Source organism: Rhea americana, unplaced genomic scaffold, assembly GCF_003343005.1.
Source record: "Rhea americana isolate MKP2758 unplaced genomic scaffold, rheAme1 scaffold_351, whole genome shotgun sequence".
NCBI classification, from domain to species: Eukaryota; Metazoa; Chordata; class Aves; order Rheiformes; family Rheidae; genus Rhea; species Rhea americana.
The window spans coordinates 10,085-29,318 of NW_028186481.1; the positions used below are offsets into that span (position 1 = coordinate 10,085).

Below are 19,234 nucleotides of genomic sequence, written 5' to 3' on the forward strand. Positions count from 1 at the left end.
CTGCCTTGCCCCCACGGGTGGCGGGAGCCGGCGGTCCCCAGCCCGGGAGGAAGCAGGCTGGAGCCCCGGGGTCGGGGCGGGGGGGGCCTCAGCGCGGCTCCGTCCCGCCGGAGGAAGCAGCGACACGTGCCGATAGACACCAGCCCTTGCGTTTAGGCAGCGCCGGGAGAAGCCGCTTTCCTCCGGGCAGCAGCGGAATYGGTGGCGGGGCTGCGGCAGCGCCCGGCGAGTGCTTTTTGCTGGAAGACAGAAGCTCCTTCGCAGCAAGACCCTGAGCGCGACCTACGCGTCTGCGGCTCTGCCACTCGGCACATGCTCCTGGGCTAAAGCTACCGACAAACCAGCCAGGGAAACGTCCCTCYGAGCTCTAGCATTCAAAAAGTGCAAAATGATAAATACAATGAAAAAGGCAAAACCTTAAAGGGCACTGCCCCCCCCCCCCCAAAAAAAAAAAGCTTTTTGCCAGCAAATCCTTCGCTGCCGCCTAATCCAGCCAGCAAGGCCAGAGACGGGCCGCTGCTCGCTCAGAAAAGCTGCAGCTTGGGCTGGGAAAAACCCTGTTCCCGTAGCAGGCGCCTGGGGTGCGGGACCGTGTCCGGGGGCTCGGGGAGCAGGGCAGAGGCGGAGATGCTCCCGCTCGTGYGGCAGTGGGATCGGCGGGCAAGGCCCAGGAACAAGCTCCAGCTCGCGAGCTTGCACGTGGGCGAGAACCGCGGGCAGGACGCCGCGAGCCCTGGACACCCGGCAGAGCCGGGGCTCAAGCGCCGTCGCCCCCGGAGCAGGCTCCCGGCCCGGGGGACGCCCATCGCCACCCGGTCCGGCCTTGGGGCTGGTGGCTCGGACCTGCTGACGGGGCTTGGTTAACACTGCGGAGTGACCGGCGCTGTCACCTCCTGAAATATTTTTCTAGCTTATATTTTACAGCGGTACCGTAACACCCGACTATGTACAGAGAGTCGGCCGGCAGCCGGGCCGAGCATCGCAGAACCTCCGCGGGCGCCTTCCCCTCCTGCGAGCGGGGCTCTGCCCTCCCGGCAGCGCCGGGTGCTGCAGGGCCGCCGGGAGCGGGGACTCGGCGCTGCCCTGCCGCGGGACTCCCTCCCGGGCGGCGGCGAAGAGGGGACCGTCCCCCGCCTGCCATCGACCCCGGCCCGCGCTGCTCCCGAGCGGCGGCCGCTCAGCCCGCTGCGGAGCCCGGCCGCGGGACGCGCGCGGGGCCGTGGGCGCTGCCCTACTTGTGCACATGCGAAGCACGGGCTGCCYGGGGGCAGCTGAACCCGCTGCGGCTGAGACGAACAAGCTGCATCTAGCGAAGGGGAAACAGCGCACTAGCTTTAGCCTTTGGCTTTCAAAGCAGCAGGATTATATAAACTCTGCCTAAAACTGAAGTTCTGGAAAGGCAGACATGCAACGGCGGTGAGAAGGCAACGTGTGCCAAGCGGCACGGCGGTGGCCAGCAATCCCGGGATCAGCTGATGAGAGGAGCCGACCTGTCGTTCGTCACTGTCGGTTTCAGCTGGACGTTGGCAAAGGGGTTTCTGCAGAGAGAGAGGAGGGCAGAGTTTAGCAGGAGAGCTCTCGGCCAGCAGCAGCGGGCCCTGGGCGGGGAGGGCACCGGGACAGCGAGAGAGAACCTGGGGAGACGCCAAAAAGCTTTTGCCACGGAGCAAAAGCTTCTGCCACCTCGCTGAAAGCACGGCTGCAACGGTGCTTCCAGAGGGCAGGCGCCGGGGAAGCGCGTTGAAGCTCCTCGCTCAAACGGCAGCTCCCCGCGGAGCCCGACGGCCCGCGCGACCGCCCCGCGCCGCCAAGGCGATCCCGGCGCCCGGCCGTGAGCGCTGGGAGCCGCCGGGACGTCCCCGGGCCGGAGCGGAGCCCGCACCTCCACGCGCRGCAAAGGCCCTGGAGGGGGCACAGGAGGAGCCACCGCTCTGGAGACCTTCCCAGGGCAGCAAGACGGCCRAGTGCGAGGCCAGGAGACGGCAGGAGGAAGGGCTCGTGGGCAAACGGCACCACTGTGGTGCCGGAGCCGGGGTCCGGTCACCGCAGGAGCGGCCACAGCCACCAGCCACCTCCGCCCGGGCCAGACCCGCTGCTCCGGGACGCGGCAGCCCTCCGGGAYGCAGCATCCCGCATCCCCGGTGCCGTCCCGCAGCTCGTGGTGCGGGGGAGCCAGCAGCGTGCCGAGCACCGGTGTCCAGCTGCCTCCAAAGCCTCCGAGCCGCGTGCCTCCGTCTGGAGCCGTTCCCCCTCATCGCGGCTGCGCTCGGAGGGAACCGAGGCCGCGGGGCCCCTCGAGGTCCTGCTCTGCCTCCTCCGGCACCGCGGGACGGGCGCTGCGGCTCGGCGCTGCTCCCTTTGCACCCGAGGGGCTCCAAACATCGCCTCCGGCGAGAGGCAGCCCGAGCGCCGGCAGCCCCGGAGCTGCGGCAGAGCCGGGCGAGTCCTCGCTGGGAGCCGCGGCTGCCCCGGCTCCCGGCCGAGCCCCCCGCTGCCGCCTGCCCCCTCGCCCCGGCTCACCTTCCGGAGCGTGCTGGCGCTTCCTTCAAAACGTAAATTGCTTTTGCTTAAAAAGAGGGTAATTACTTTCCCCACCTYGTTAACGCAGGTTTTTAACTCGCTTTTCCTGCTAGTATGCCAAAATAGATCTCGTAGACCGAAAAGGTTGCTTTGGGGAGTCACCGCGGCTGTTATATAACCGTTTTTGCTCTGGCAGAGAAGAGCGATGTGGATGGGGACCCACAGCTCCGACAAGCGCCAGGAAACCCCGGAAAGGCTCCGGGCTCCGCGGCGCTGCGGCCCCGCGGGAGCGGGCTCGTCTCCTGCAGGAGCTTGTCCCGCGCTTCCCGGGGAGCCGCGCCGCGCCGGCCCCGCGGCAGGCGGCTGGGGGCCGAGGAGGAGCCCTGGACGCTTTCCCCGAGGTGGCCGGTGCCGGACCGCGACGCAGCCCACAACCGGGAGAAGCTGCTCAAAAAACTCCGAAGCGGCGCCGGCGCGGGGGCAGCTCCGTCACCGCGCGGGGCGGCCACGGCAGAGCTCTGCCCCGCGGCACCGGCCGCCGCGGCGAGCACCGGAGACCTACGACCAAAGAGGCTTCGTTACTGGGATTCGGAGGCAGAGTGAAAAGCAGCAGGAAGGGCTGGAGCAGCTCGGTGCCGGAGGGCGAAGCGGCGCCCGGCGCGGCAGCGGCGTTATTGCTACGAGCCGTGCGGGTGCAGCGCGGTTAGAGACGGGAGCGTGGGGGCCGGTCCCGGCGGCAGCGAAAGAGGACGTCCCCTTTCCGGAGCCCGAGGAAGGCAGCAAAGCTTCCACCAGGAGCGAAGGGAAAGCGAGCGAGCGAGCGAGGCGCCGCGCTCTGAACCGGCGGTCGGTGGCCGGAAAGGGCCGTTYAGGGCTCCGCGCTCGACTCGGCGGGCGCGACAAGCAGAGCGGGGGCACGGCGCCCGCGAGCCCAGCGGGGACCCACCAGCGCCCGCGCGGCCAGCGCGCAGCACACCGAGGGAAGGCGTCGGCACGCGAGAGCCGTCAACTTACTAACTGTGGTCAGGGGCATCTCAAAACCTGGCCACTTCAACATCAGGGCTGCAAGGGAAACAGAACGGGGTTTGTAGGACACGGAGGCACGCGGCACAGCCCTCCCGGGGAGCAGACGGCTGGCTGCTAAGGAGAGAGAGACCCGGGGCCGGCTGCCGCAGGAGACGTCGCYGGCTGCGTTACAGGCGTGCTCGGGTGGTGCGGAGGAAGCAAAGAGGAGGAAAAGTTGCATTCGTTAGCAGTCCGGAGCTCCACGGCGCTTCGAGAGCAGCCCCTCGGCGCGCGCCTGCGAAGAGGGGAAGGAAGGGCAAGGGCAGGTTAGCGGGCGCRGAGCGGGCTCCGGCCCCGCGCCGGGAGGGCCGGCTGCTCCCCTTCCGCCGGGGGCACGCTCCGCCGGGGCCCGGGCAGGGCTGGGCGCTGCAGCGGCGATTCCCGGCAAAGCCAGAAACGGAGAACGACTGCAGCGGCGGCCGGGGTGCTCGGAGCCGCCGCGGCATCTCCCCCGCGGCCGGGCAAGGCGCCGGCTCGGAGACAGACCGGGCGTTAAACAGCTTCAGCCGCTTGCACTCAGCAGATCTGTCTTAAACACAAATCACGCAGACCTGCACACTGAACACAGACATGGGGCTAGGAGGGAGCGTTTTTAGCCCTCTAACATCATGGAGAAATGGAGAAAATGGGAGGGGAAAAATAATAATAATAATAATAATAAAAAAAAAAGCATGGCAGATGCAGGCTGGTGAACGGTCAGCAACACAGGCATGGCAGCCGAAAAAGACACCGAGGCCCAGCTCAATGCAATAAATAAAACTTTTATTCAAACAATAACTCAGTACAGGGCACATTTCTCTCTGGCTTAAAAAAAAAAAAAAAAAAAAAGGTTTTCAGCACTTTACAATCTTCATACAAGTTTCGCTATTTTTTTTTTGTTTTTTTTTCTGTCTTCTACATTCAGTCATTTAGCATGAAATATCTCGGGTTAAAAATCCTTAGCAAAATTATGACATCAATGCAGGAGGGTCTTATTACAATATGCCCATAGTCCAGTATATAAAACAAAAACTTCTCCATGTGTCTGTGTGTGTATTGCCAGCAGTGTCCTAGTAAACAGGCATGTAGGAGGTTTTAAAAATCACATCAGAAAAAGAAAGAGCTTTGCACYGGGGACTGGCACGGGCGCCACGAGCTGCGCCAGGAGATGGTAAATCCGGCCCTGCCGCGCCTGGGGTCATCTAGACCCCACCAAAATCGCCAGCCTGCAGGAAGTTCAGTGCTGGACTCGCCCCCGGGACGCAACAGGGGGTTGTCGCGTTTAAGCCCGATTTTAAGGTGTGAGCGCGGCTTTGGACTGCTCTGGCACGCTGCCTCGGCCCCGTTCGCCCCCGAGCACTAACGTGAGGTAACGATACCTTGCTACAAAAAATATATATATATTTATAAAACCGCAAGGAGTAAGCCTCCGGAGAGGGCTGCTCCTGGCCCGCTCCGAGGCCGAGACCGCCGGACCCTCCACTTCTCCTAAAGCGACCTCCCACGCTCGGCTGGGTTAAAGCGGACTGAACTAGAGAGGAAAGGAACCCGACCCGCCTCCCCTTCGAGGGGGGAAAGCGGCCTCGCAGGAGAGCGCGCAGGACGGGTGAGTAACAGTACGTACACCACAGGCCATGCATGTTCGCTCCAGGCTGGAAAGAGTTTCTTCCGTGTTAGTGTAACGCGGCTCGTGCAGAGCCTCAGAGGGGGATAGTGCATCTTTAACATTCACGGAGTAGTACAAAAACTGGATCCAACTAAGTGTAAACTGCATCCAGGCTGCTTCAAAGCGAGCACAGACTGCCTGGCAGTTTCTGCTCTGAAAGGCTTCAGAAACAAGGGCACTGTAAACACCGGGGAGGGGACGGAGAAGCACCATGGTTTCCTTGAAGATCACGAGAGTTTAAACTCCAAAAGAAGTAGAGAAAGAGAGAAAAGGAGGAGGGGAAAAAAAAAAAGAGGGGGGCGGGAGGAGGGGGAAGGAAGCGGAAAGCTCTTCCAAGCAGCGAGTTGCCACTGCCAGCCAAGGCGTCCTCAGACAGTTGACACCAAACTGCCGGTGCCGCTGCGGAACAAAGCACAGAGAGCGCCGGAGTGCAGGCGAGCGCGCCGCCGGCACCCCCGGGACCTTGCCCTGCCCGGCTCGCCCGCGGCTCGCTCCAACGCCCCTCGCCCGCGGCTCTGTCTTAGACGCGGAGGTCGTCTGTCCCCCCCACCTCCCCCACACCCGGGGGGCACTTCCAGGCCAGGCGCCGCCGTCCCCACGGCTCAGGGGCCGCAGGTCTCCGGGAAAAGGCTCCCGCAGCAGGGCAAGGGGCAGGAGAAAGCTTCCAGGTGCGAGAAGATACCCGGGCAAGGCTCTAGAAAGCTTGTGCTCTACAAGGCCTCGCTAGCCTGGTTTAACTGGGAGGACAGGAGAACTTGGCTATGGAGACGTGGAGCCTCCCCAGAGAAGCGAGTCACACGTGGAGCACAAGGTCCAAGACAGCGGTGGCCGGGGACGGCAGTGGCTGGCCCTGGAAACTGCCCACGCAGCTTCTGCCCTTCCCTGGAGACGCTAGGTCCCTCTGCGCTCAGGCACAAGGCTTGCACCGTGTCCTTCTCCAAACGATCTGCTCCAGGCCACTGCCACTTCCCCGTCCCCCAGCTGCCCAAGCCACACAGCGTCCACGTGCTGGCAGGTCTACAGCCACCGCCCAAGGGATGCTGCAGCTTGACTTCACCCAGAGCACAAACGTCAACAATTCACTTTGAGGTAATAACGGGACAGGAAGGCAGAGTCTTACCTGCTAACAGATCTCGTTCCGTAGTCATCGAGACCCTGCGGGGGAAGCAGAGGGAGCAGTGAGATGCCTGGTACATGGATYAGGCCATTTGAGATGCCCCTGGCGGGTCACAAGAACATATCAAAATGCATCGGGACCCAGAGACATTATGGGCTAAGAGCCAATGCATTTGAAGATGAAAGGAATTAATGGAGATGATTTARATGGGATTTACGCCGCAGGGAGGAAAGTTACACTATTCTCTTYAGAGCAGGACTTAATCTAGCGAGACAAGAGCAACGGCTGAGCGAGCTCTGGTTCGCTCTATSCAGCTCCGCCTTCGTACAAAGATCCGGTAGCTTTCAAGACACRAGACACACTTGAAAAGGGATCAGACAGTAAGTTTGAGAAAGACCAGTGAAATGTTCTGTGGAGAAAGGCAAGTGTTTGTACTGTATTGACTCCCACCAGAAACCACAGAGTTTTGGACCATTTTCCACTCAGCTGATACTAAATGGCATTTTGCAGAGGAGGGAGACAGACTGCACTGCTCTGAGGAGCACATGGGAACTGAGCTCAAAGGAAATCTAGGCAGGACATCTCTTCCCAGGCAAGGGCCTGCCCTGGGATATGGACTGAGGAACAGCTCTGCTGTCATGACAARTACCTAACCATTGAAGGAAGGACCAAGTGTCTCCAGTCACTGAGCTCTCCACATGTCTGGGGTCAAAGACCCGGGTTTCCCCATCCCAGAGAATGGTTCTGGTCACGAAACCCAAAACCTAGTGGCAAACACTGCCCAGAACAGCTTCCACTGGGCTCAAACTAGCAAGAAGGGAGGCTGCAGTGGGGATCAAGAAATCCCTCCTCCTCCATTCCCCTGCAGAGTCCCCCTCCCACGGCTGCAGCCTTTTGAGAGTGCCCTGCAGAAGGGATCAGGTGCTGAGCAACTGCATCTCCCTCTCCCTGCCCTGTCTGCTGGTGCATGCAGATTGCGCTGGGAAATCGCTCCCCCAGGACAGCCGGCAACTCCAGCCACGCTTGTCCAGCTGGAAAGTCACATCACATCAGTGGCTACCGGGCTACACTGATCCCATCACCTGCAGGACCATCAGAGTTCAGTGGTGCTTGTGTCCCAGGAGCTGCTGCCCCTGGCTGGGGCTGAGATGGTGACTTCTCCACTTAAAGCCCAAGAGAAAAAGGTTCCAGCTCCCTGTGATCAGCTCATTTCTGGTGGGAGGCTCTCATGGCGTTGGCAAGTGTTGTCGATTGGGGGTTTATGGTGCCATTTTGTGCCACTCTGTCTTGTCTGCTGTACCCAGGCTAGCCAACTGGCCCATTTCCTCCATTCATTTGCTTCTCTCCCACTTTTTCCCTGATGTCCTTCTCCCCTTCCCCCTTCTCTTCTGGCAGAGATGCGCAGGAAGAGACAGCCTGAAGCCCTGGGCAAGCCACAAGAATCACCAGGCAAAAGCGGCAAACTGTCCATAAATCCCAATGGAAACATTGCATTTGTTTGGACTTACAGCTGTTGACCTAGTATAAGGCTTGTAGTGAGCAGATGGTGGTTGGCAGAGGCCACTGGAATAGTCTTTAATTGCACAACCATAGGGCATAAGGTAGTCCTACAAATAACGAACATAAGCCTGTTGGAGAGGAGCCCTCCTTCACACACGCACAGCCTGCATCACGGCAAGAACACGAACACGTTTCCTTCCGCTTTAAAAACACTGGCAAGACCGAGAAGCCGCAGACACCCAGGTCACCGCACACAGTTTCAGTATAGACTAAAGCTCTGGAGTTTGCTCAAGCATCTCCCAAGTTTAAAAAAAACACCTTCCCCCCCGGAGTGCCCCAGGGAGGGGAAGCACCCACTGCGGCTGCGAGCGGCTACCAGCCGCCGGYGCCCAGCCTCGCGCTGCCCGCCGGGCTCGGGCGCTCACCTGGGAGAAGGCAGGCACTGCCACGCTGTACGGTCTCTGCTTGAAGGCGTTGGCATTTTGCGACGGAAAAGCCTGCGAGGACATGCCGTAGTCTGGCGGCGGGATGGCGATGTCATCTTTGTCGAGCAGGTTGCCTGTGCTACTGCTCTTCCCTTGCTGCAGACTAAACGGAGGGGACCCAAAGCAGAGACGCCAACGTCATTTCCAGTTACTTCCAACTTCCACCGAGGACCGCAGAAAAGGCAGGCCCTGTCGCCACCACCAGCCAGCCCAGGCACTGTAGCGAGCCAAATTTCCAGACACAAATCCCACCGGGACAGAGACCTGCCCTCACCTGGTCTCCTTGCTCTGGGTCACTGGCACRAAATGCTGACCTCCACCACACTAGCTAAAGAATATTACTTTGCCTTCACGTGAGGCAGGGTACATCATCCCACAGGGATGGAAAACAAACTTCCCTCCAAGAAGTAGGGCCAGCAAGGAACACTCCGCCTTGCTGTAAATACAGGCTTGCTCCAGCGATGCTGCCTCTGGCCCACTGGTCACTGCACAGCTCTTCTAGGGACTTTTGCAAACAACTAAGGTGTTCCTGAAACGAGGGCTCCTTTGGATTTCTCCASAGCAGAGAAAAAGCACCTGATACTTGTATTTGCATGAGGTGGCAGAGAACCAGCAGATGATTACACACGTGAGCTCAGAAACCCCATCCGCCCAGACCGTCCACCACGGTGCTGGTGCCTCCGTGCCCTACGGTCAGGCAAAGCCTTTTCCTCTCTGSCCTGGAGTAAGCTACCACATGCCTTCGCCTTGTTTCCCTAACTACACACATTACCTCTAGGGGAGAAAAAAAAAAAATCAAACATTCCCATTCCGAGTTAACAAGACTGGTTCAGAGAGAGCTGGGAGAGGCACAGAGCCTTCRTCTTGCAAGCCCAGCAGGCACGACCCTCCCGGGCTGGGAACCCCGGCGTGCAGACAGCGCAGCTCGGCAGGCAATGCTTCTACCTGGCGTGGACCCGTTCGCTTCCATCACTGTCGAGGACCCGCGTGTAAGAGAAAGGAAACCAGCCTCTCCTGAAAGGCAAAGGCCCAGGGCAGAGTCAAATGATGTTTATTGATGGAGGATTCAGAAAAGGTTAAAGCGAGGCTGCACAAGCCCCCTCCACGGCACCTGGGCCAGGAGAGACACAGCAGCAGCTCGAGCCCGCCGGGCGGGCGGTCCACGGGCACAGGGACCCCCACAGCACTCACATTTTTGTTTTCTCGCTCTCTCCATAGTGCCACCCATCCCTGGCCTCCGGCACCAGCAGCGTGATGAGGTCGCCCTCCTTGAAGCTCAGGAGGGTGCTGTTATCTCCAGCAGCGTGAGAGAAAATGGCCTGTACCCTCGTCCTGCCGTTCCTCTCGAGCCCTGCGGCCATGGAGCTGGAGCGCGGCAGCGTCTTGTTTTCAGCTGTCAGGAGACAAAGACCAAGAAGCGCCCCAAGACTTTAATCCTGTGACCATACCCAGGCTTAGTTTGCTACTGTGGCATTTACACGATCAAGGACTGGACAGGCCCTGCCTGTCACACCTATTTATCTTACTCCAGGTACCAATAAGACCTTCAGTGTTAGCAGAYAGGCCAAGTTCTCGTTTGTGCTTTCCCCTAAACATCTCACTTATCTGCTCCCCAGGGCCTAAGTCCACCTCCTCCCATTTTCTTGCCAACCGAAGACACTGGCACCACACTTAGCTAGACAAGACACTTAGCACCAAAGCTGGAGGGCAGGAGTAGCTAAAAGCCTTATGCTTCTCACAGAGGATGCTCAAAGTCTCTGTGGTCCACCATGTGGATTTTCTTGAATTAACACACCTATCTTCTTGTGCCTGCGACAGCAGAAGACCTGGCCCAGCTAGTCCTCTGCAGCCCTACACTCATGCATCAACTGCTTCTTGACCAGGTTCCACCAGCCTATCTCTGTGCCAGCCCACCAGAGGACACCTAATGTGCCTGACCCACACTGCAGAAGGCCCTTCTGATAGTGCATCCTCAGGCCTCACTCATTTCCTAGAGTAACAGATAAGACTTTTACTGATTCCCCAGGATTTTCCTCCTAGAAATCCTGTTACTAGGCTGAAACATTGTTTTCCTAAAAGAAACTGCACCCGAAGTTATCTTGGTTCATTTTCTTAATCTTCCGTCCAGAGAGGTGAGAACAGCAGTTCTTCACACCACGGAGAGACCTGGCTAATCACTGCACGGCCACTAACAAAGTTAACCCTGCAGCCGGCACTCACGGTCCCGYTCCCCGTGCGACGGGAACGGACTGTGGCTGCCACGACCTTCCCCTGCMGAAAGCTTTTCTGCAAGCCCCACTCAACACAACCAGCACCAGCAAAGTGCCCTCTCCCGCCCCCCAAGAAGACGCTGCTGCTCTGGGGCCCAACAAAGGGGAAAAGCGAAGTGAAAAGTCCTCACCCGATGCGTAGCTGTTTTTCGGCGGAACGTTTTTGCGAACAGGAAGTGTGTTCGAGTAAGAGTCGCTCAGCTGCTTCTGAGGCTGGGGAGGAGATAAAGATTTGGGCTGTGCTGGCTTCATCTCAGACCAGTGGTTGTAATCATTACTGTCTGGGCCTGAGACTCCGTTCATCACTGGCATGGTCTCTTGTGCTGAYATTCGCTAGAGAGAAAGGAGAGGAGGGAAGGGAAGACGGGAAACAGCTTCATTAGGGATCCTGCCGAAAGCTCCCACAAAGAAGGGATGCAACTCCAGGGAATATGGTTCACTGCAGACCAGAAGCTTGGGCCTGTYGGGTTGTTTCCTACCTACCTGAAGCACCACGCTCTGGGAAGAGCGGCAGTAGTCACCTCTATAGCATCTCATCCCTCCAAGCCGTCTTGCACTCAATAAATCTCTTCTGAGCTCTACTGCTCAGATCAAACCCTCCAGTATCAGACAGGATCATCCCACTCTGAAGAGTGTTTCATCATATAGGTTCGCTCTAACTACCTTTTCCTGAGATTACTTAGGGTACTTCAGTTTGGCTCCCAAGATAGYGCTCTGATCCTAGTGACCTTCCCGATAGCCAGACAAGTCTAGCTGCCCACAACCCATCTGAGACACCTCACTGCAGCCATTGCCTCCCTGGAGCCCGGTAAGCCAGGATCTCTCTCAGGGAAGTATCAAGAGTGGGTAAGAACACGAAGGACAGGACAAGGCAGGCTGGTCTGTTCCACGTCAGACCAAGCCAGACTTCCCATGTACTGCGCACCAAAGTGTTCAGCCTCTTGCACACCCTGTGTGCTTATGAGAGTCAGTCAAAGGGCAGCTTCCTGAGGACACATGTGACACTGGCCTGGGCTCATCCCTCCAGCTTTGCTCAGAAGGTCAGGACAACTTTTATTACTTAGATACTTACTCCTACAAAAGGTGCCAGCTCCGGGGGGACAGGGAGAGGTTTGGCACCAGGAATGGGGTCAGAGATGATGAGGTTTGATTTAGATGTAGACAAAGTGCTGGGCATGATGGTGCCATTGCTGCTGGCAGCCATCTGCTGCATCAGTTGTATAGCACGGTCTGGGATCTTGTTGGGATCTGAGCACGACTGCTGCCACAGCGGAAGCTTCTGCGTCAACATTTCTTTCCCCTGCAACATAGAAGGCAAAAAAGGCATAAGGGCACAGGAGCCCACAGTGAAACCCAGCCCAGGAAGGAGGTGCTGTGAAGAGAAACGTCAGTTTTCACCCMGAACAGAAGCAGATGGGGACAGAATGGCAGGCCGCGATATTCAGTGTAGGACGTTTTGTCCAGCCATAACCATGGCCAAGCACAAGGGTGGACYGCCCGGGGAGGCCGGGAATCCGTCACTGCGGTCTGGGAGACGGAGACAGACGCAGCTGTCAGGGGTTTAAGCAAAACTGCTCCTGCCTCGGGCAGCAGAAGGAACCTCCTGGCCCCATCGCAGCCGGCCACGAGCCTCGGTGCTCCGCGTCCCTCACCTGACCAGCATCAGCGCTGCTGGGGCCATCTGGAGCTGGCCTGACCCGTCACATTTGGACGGCGAGCAAGACTGATCTACTCCTCCGTGCATGGCACAAACGAGATAAAGCAGGGGGACTTACCCTTTTCAGGCTCTGATGGCAGCTGAGCCAGGAAAGTGCCATGAAAAATTTAAAGGAGAGAAGGAAAAGGTAATTCGTTTCCCCTGCGTGTCCTGAGATACGCTGTGCGTGGCAGCTCGAGGGACRGATGAGCCACGGGCAGCCAGGCAGGCAGCCGCCCTGCGCAGAGGACGGCGCGGTCCAAGCAACGGGAGCGGGAAAACCCCGTCGAAGGCTCCGTCAAGGGATCCGCAGCGGGAACGCCGCCGCTTTGAGCCACGGTGACAACAGCTACCGCGGAAAAGGAAGACGACAGCTCCCGGCGCGCTGACGGGCAGCCCGCTAACGGGGCCGGCGGAGCACGGCGCATCTGCCCCGCGACCCAGTGCGACGGCAGCTTTCTGCCAGCAGCCTGGCGGCTCCTCRCTGCAGCACGTTACTGTTGCGCTAAACGCCTGCTTTCCGCACCAATAAACGAGTAACGCTGCAGGTCAGAAATCGCGGGATGCTCGGACATGTTAACAGAACCGCAATGGCCACAGCAGCGGGACACTGCAGCGCCGGATGCAGCTGACACCTCCGCTGCACGCGGGGCGGGGGGAAATCACAACACGTACTCCGTGCTGTTACCTGCTTCCCAAAGGATGAGCCTGTTTTTCAGGACTGCTCAGCACCAACAGCCTCTGGCCCTTACAGCTCTGCAGCTAAAACTTGGTAAGAAAACCCGTCGGTGTTCCTCACCCGCAGTCCACCGCACAGGGCAGGACCTGCAGCCACCGATCAAAACGCTTCCAGATGTGCAGAAAAACAGAGCGAAGCTTTTTCCTTATTCAGGTAACGCCTGCAGCTCCTCAGAGGGAGCATCCCGCCACGTAGCTCTCCAAGGAGGCAGATGCAGACCCCCAAACCGATGCTCCCCAAAGTCTTTCCTCGGGCCAACATAATGCATAGCTCCCAAACACCTGCCTAAACTCTTCCCCCAAAAAGACACGCTGCAAAGAGCGCTGTGCAAACCCCCCCAGCAAGCAGCAGTCGCCCGCGGAGCCGCGTGCCACCTCTCCCGAGGGAGGGGGGTCGTCTGCCAGCCGACCACGCGGCAGAGCCGCGCCGCAGCAAACGAGCTCGCGCGTCCGCGCAGGGTCGCTGCTGGTCTTGCATAAGGACAAACTTGATCCCCAAGTGTGGGGGGGGTGGGGGGAGGGAGGTTTCTACAGGTGCCCCCCGCCCGGGCGCTGCTGCGGGAGCGCAGCGGGGGCCGGACAGGCGCTGCCCCCGCCCGGGCGCGGGAGCGAACGCAGCTCTCCGCTTCCCGCGCTTTGCCAGAAGTTAACATATGTTGACTGTTGATTCAGCAGCTATTGCGGAGCAAGGGCAGCGCTGACTAACTCCAGCTCCTCTGCTACTCCCTCGTTCCAGGCGCAGCCTCGACAGATGGGCGCTGTGAGCGCCCAGCCCAGGACCGCCCGCGCCTGCCGGGGAGCAGCACGTGCCCGCGGGCAGCCCCCATCCGCGCGAATCCGGCTCCCGCCCTCCAAAAMCCCCCGGAGCCCCAGCAGCAGCGCAGCGATTTAATCCCCTCCTTYGCCAGGCCCAGCGGAAAGGCGGCGATCGACCGATGGCAGAGGGAACCTCTTCCCCCGCGCCGGCCTCTAGCAACTCCCCCCGCCGCCGGGACCCCTCGGGACCAGAGCCGAGGCGCCCGGCTGCAGCCTCTCCCGCTCCTGCRGATCACCGGGGGACGGGCAGGAGCCGCCGGCAGGGCGAACCCTCGAGCACCGAGGGCAGGGYGCAGAGGGGCCAGCGCAGCCCCCGTCTGCGTTTCCCACCTGGGCTCCGGCTCGAGCACGGGCGTTTGGCACTCGAGCAAACCGCAACTGGTCTCGTCCACCTCCCACGGCCGGGAGCTGCTCCGAAACGGAGCGCAGCAGTGCTGGGAGACGCCCCTGCCCCGAGCCACCCGTCGGTGCCGGGCGCGGGCGCYGCTCACCTTGGCGTGGTAGGTGATCGCGCTCTTCGCCACGGCGCATTGCTTCTCCACCAGGAAGCAGAAGCGTCTCCTCTCTTCCGTGAGCGCCGTCTTGTAGCCGTCGGACACGTAGTTTTCCAGCTCGCCTTGCTTGCTGCTGATGGCTTCGATGTACTAGGGCGGAGAGAGAAGCGAGGGGTGACGGCGTGCGGCGCTTTGCTGCACSCGCGCGGAGCCCCGGTGCCGGAGGCAGACGCACACGTGCGCCGGTGTGCATCTCCGCGCATCCCCTCCGAGCAGCCCTTACTCATCCGAGCCCCCGCGCGGCAGCGGCGGCGCTGACTCAGACCGGGGGCTCGGGAGCGCGCGGGCGGCAGGGGGAAGGGAGGTGCCACGCCGTGCCGCCCGGCTCCTCGTCCTGCTGCCCTCCGCGCCGGCGGGCAGCACGGGCAGCCGTTCCCTTCGCCCTGTCCAACGCCGGCTCCTCTCGCGAGCGCTTGCCCCGGCACCGCGCTGCCCGGGGCCGTACGGGGTGGCGCAGCGACCGTCCAACCCGTTTCAGGAAGCCTGAGTTTGCCTAGGAGAAATAAACTGGAAATTTCAAGCCCAGAGGAGCTCCCCCCCCCCTCTTTTAAGGGTTTTATTTTCAGCACACTGCAATATTTATTAGCAGACACCTATAAAACAGAGCGAACCTCAAACAGCAAGATTAAGCGGCATCCGAAACTTCAAAGTCAGCTCCAGCCCTGCTCTGAGCACCCTCCCTGGAGGGCCGACACCTGCAGAGAGCTCGGGACGCGGACGGACGCACGGACGYGCGTGCCGGCTCGTTCCCAGGCTGCACCCCAGGCTCCAACAGCACCGGCGGAGGGGAAAGGGGCCTGCGAGAAAAGCGTCAAAAGCTAACCCACAACAGAGAAACATGCTTCAAGCGGAAATCTTGTCCAAAAGAAGATTTCCAGGACTGCCCACGTCTCGAGGCCAACGCCTGCGTCCGGAAACCGCAGCGAGCAAAAGCGACTGAGCCAACGCTGGCGGCTGGAGCAGAAGGCGCCGAGGCGCTTGCGCAGCGCGGAAAGGCGGCCGCAGGGCGAGCCCCGGGGAAGGCGAGCGGGAAGGGCCGCGGGCGGCCGGGCCCCGTCCTGCACCCCGCGCCCGGCACGACGCACGCCGGAGCCCGGGAGAGCCCGGAGGCGCCCGAGGCTCCGGCACCGCCGGGCGCTTCCAGAAGCGCAGTCCGGGAAGAGCTGCGTTTCCTTGCGTTCCCAGCAGAGCCCGGGAGCCAGGGGCGGCGGGGGGCTGCTCCCCCCCCCCCTTCGCAAGGGGCTCTCCTGAGCTCCGGGCTCCTGATTTTTGCCAGGAAAAGGGAAGTGTGACAGCACCTGAAATAGCAGGAACACAGGAGCAAGCACGGACCTTGAAGCTCCTGCCATTCAATTTACTAAACGGGCCACCAAAAAGGAGACGTAAGGGGTGAAACAAGCCCCTCTCCAGCTAGCTGAGCGTGGTGCAGTCTTGCACCCGGCCTGCAAACCACGTTTCCCATATGATAAATGGCACCAGGTTATACAGCAGCTGCACAAGAAGGAGCTCTAGCCCTGAAGATAGCATGCACCACTGTGCAAGGCAGGGTGAAATTTCTCCACCTCAGCAATGGTGGATTTAGTTTCAATCATGACTTAAACATGCAAGTTAAAACCTTATTTACATCCCTGATTTCCATCTTGTTTTGCAAGTGCACTTCTAATTATTTCACTGAAGAAAGGCTTGTTCTAACTGGTTGCAGCCACTAAGACACGACGATTTGAAAGTGGAGAGCTTTTGCTCTAAATTTAGTATTCTCAGAGCTTTATATACTTTATGTAAATATGCACGATACGCCTTTGATTTATTCAGATTCTTGATTTTTACATGTTAGTACATTAAGATGTGGTGTTCACCATTTTCTATTTACTAGATAGTTTTCATTCTGGATAATTCATAGAAAGACAATTTAAATAATCATATTAAATATGCCAGATGCATTTTTTCCCTCCCTATGCAAAACATGATGCAAGACTAAGTCAAGAAAAGCCCCGTCCGAGTAAGCTGTGTTGCTGCTTGCAACCATGTGTCCTTCAAGCTGCAGGACTAGCAGCTCTCTGCTTCTCCTACCTCGATTCCCTCTGAGAAGGGGGAAATTTCTAACTCCCAGTCAAGTGCACTTCTCGCCTTGCAGCGACCCAGCAGCTGAGCCAAGGAGAGCGAAGGCAGKCGTCGCTGCTCCGGCCGTCGCACCCGCCGGTTGCAGCCCGGCCCCGGGCTCCCGTGGCCGTCATTCCCGTGAGGATTTYGGGAACAAGCGTGCACTGTTTGAGTGTCTCATAAGTAATTCAAATGATTACCGTAACATAAGAAGTTTAGAACTTAATCTAGGTTGTCAGTTCCAAATTCAGATTTTAAGCATTAAGCAACCAAATAAAGTTCCAGTTTAAAAGGAAGGAAAAAAAAAAAAACACGCAGTTTTTGGAGCTCGCTGCACAAGACGGCCAGAAGGAGCCCGGGTCAGAGCTCGCACCGGCCCTGGCAGCGCTGGGACCCGGAGCCCGGGCCAACGCACAGCTCCAGAAACCTTTTCTGGGTTTCTAGGTTGGAGAGGCCTCAAATAACTCCCCTTTCCTCCCCCGCTGCCTGAGCGCATCAGCTTCGCCTTCACCGGGAGCAGCCGACCTAATTAGCAATGTCAGCGCTCGTCAGCGCTAGCACAGCCCGAGTCAGGCCGGGAAGCGGTTTGCTTCGGAAACGCTGGCAGCGGGCACTCGYGCCCCGTCCGTCCGTCTGTCCGAGCGGCTTCCCCGCCGGGCACAGCCCGGCCGCGGCTCCCAGACGCCCGGAGAGGAGCCCTGCTTCACCCGGGAACGCGCCGCCCGGCCGCACCGGCCCCGGGCAGCAAAGCTGCACAGCTGCTCCGCTCGCACAAGGTGGCCCGAGTCACCCTGACCGGGCAGACAGCGAAGCAGGAATGAGAAAACACGAACCAGGGGAAGCACGCTGCAAGCTTCCCAGCTCGTGCAGCTGCGGCCCCCGGCGCCTTGCGGGGGCCAGGGCACGCCGCGGCCCCGGTGTTCAGACCACTCCGTCTTCCCAAACRCAACTCACAAGCTGACGGCTAGAGACACGTAAGGATGAAAAAGCATCTAAGTGCCAACWCCCGAGTTCTCAGCCACCTACTGCAATCAGCCTAGCTGGTGCAGGCGAAACAGCCGTGTCATTACTGAATTTTGCTCAAGCTTTTAATAATCAAGGCATCTCTTTTTGAGGGGGAAAAGGAGAAAAGCTCAAGCAGTTCCATCCAAGACAAGAATGTGATAACCACTAGGCAGTGAAAGTCGAGGGCAAGGCTGGCCAGCGAGGCCCTGCAGAAACCAGCATTGCAGATCATCTCCCCGGGTGCTGGTAAAGCGGGCTGCGCGAAGGACCAGCTCCAAGCCCAGCAAGGAAACCAAACCCAGGCAGAAGCGAGCAAGGGTCAGCTTCAGAAGTCACCAGCTAGCCCACTGCGGGGACGGCAGCAAGCTTGGAGACTAGGAAACCTGTCGCACTGCAGGAGGGAGCGAGACGGGCACGTTCCCAGCAGGAGACGGGAGCCGAGGCGGCGACTGCCCCGGCGCCGAAGGCACGGAGCCTCCTGCCGGGAGCGACCCCAAAATCTGGGCTCTGAGCCGAGGAGGGGACGAGCAGGGACAAGCAGCAAAGAGAAACAAGAAAAAGAAAAGGTCYGTGAAAAGGCCAAGGAAGATTCTGCAAGCTGTGTCGGACAGCTGAAGATACTGGCAGGCTGAAGCAGTAAATACAGAGAAGAGAGGATTTATTTAGGAAATCACAAGTGAGAATAATTAGATAGTAATGGGATAAAAATCAGAAAGAAGTTAGGCTGATTAACAGAGAAAGAGGTTTTAAGTTTCAGAACRGTTTCTCAAGGAAAAAACTGCTCAAACAGCATCCCAGAATACAGTCAAAGTGGAAGAAAACAACAGTTTTGGGGATCCTCAGCCCCACAACCTCTGGGCAAGGAGAAAGCTCTTCCTCGTTTCCAGGGTTTGTCCCCAGCACTGTGCTCCCCACTCCAGGCTCGGGGAGCCCTTGCTCGGCCGAGAGCCGCCGCGGCCCGCGGACAAACCTCTGCAAAGCCCCGTCCTCCCGGCTGCCGCCCCGCCAGCACGTTCTGCACCRAAGCACAGAGCAAGCCCAGACTGCCCCTGCGTGGGCCACCGCGGGGGCCACCACGTTTCASTGCCTTTCGCGAGAACGAAGCGGTTTCTCTGCAGAGCCACGCGATCCTCCAGGCGAGCACGCACAGCCGCGGGGACAGCCCTAGACCCGAGCCCTGGGGTGACTCGAGGTGCTGACATCCGCAGCAGCTGAAGCTCTTCCAGATATCAGCACCAGGGCTGCACAGCCCGTTAGTCTCCACTCTCCGTTTCATCCCCGTTTCGCTGTGGCCGGCGCTGCGGATTGCTCCAGATGCTGCTCGTTTGCCGTAAAGGCCTTAGACTCGCTCCAAAGCGAGACCCAAGTTACACCCCCCCTACGCCAAACGCTCTCCTTCATGAGCGGTGGCATGGGGACAGCTCTTGCGCTAGCTGAGGGTCATCCCGCGGGAAACAGGCACCGCCAGTCTGGAGGGACACAAAGCTAGTACCTGTCCTGCCCCGGGGGACCGGGCTTCCCCGACCCGCTGTCTCTCCTCATCGCGTTTGCTGTCCTACCCRTCCGCTCTTCCGGGCAGCAGCTTCCTCCTTCCACTGCTCCCAAAGAGCACCACACGTGCGGAGACTGCAGAGAGCTTACGAAGAACGAAATACAGCGGCCAGCTGCTGCCTTTGGCTGGCTGCGCGGGGGGTCGGGATCAACCACCCCGGACCTTCCCGGG

General features: G+C 59.5%; 1 protein-coding gene across 1 annotated transcript in view; it reads right to left on the bottom strand.

Annotated features, from left to right (window-relative positions):
• Positions 1-1,167: 1,167 nt before the first annotated feature.
• Positions 1,168-19,234, bottom strand: part of BAIAP2 (BAR/IMD domain containing adaptor protein 2) — a 53,211-nt gene continuing 35,144 nt past the window's right edge. Inside the window, exons 7-14 of the mRNA XM_085311907.1 lie at positions 14,344-14,496; positions 11,675-11,902; positions 10,734-10,935; positions 9,524-9,725; positions 9,278-9,346; positions 8,273-8,435; positions 6,351-6,385; positions 1,168-1,538 (exon numbers count right to left, since the gene is read on the bottom strand). Coding sequence (XP_085168033.1) covers positions 1,469-1,538; positions 6,351-6,385; positions 8,273-8,435; positions 9,278-9,346; positions 9,524-9,725; positions 10,734-10,935; positions 11,675-11,902; positions 14,344-14,496 — 1,122 coding nt within the window. The 3' untranslated portion in view covers positions 1,168-1,468. The remainder of the gene's footprint in view (positions 1,539-6,350; positions 6,386-8,272; positions 8,436-9,277; positions 9,347-9,523; positions 9,726-10,733; positions 10,936-11,674; positions 11,903-14,343; positions 14,497-19,234) is intronic.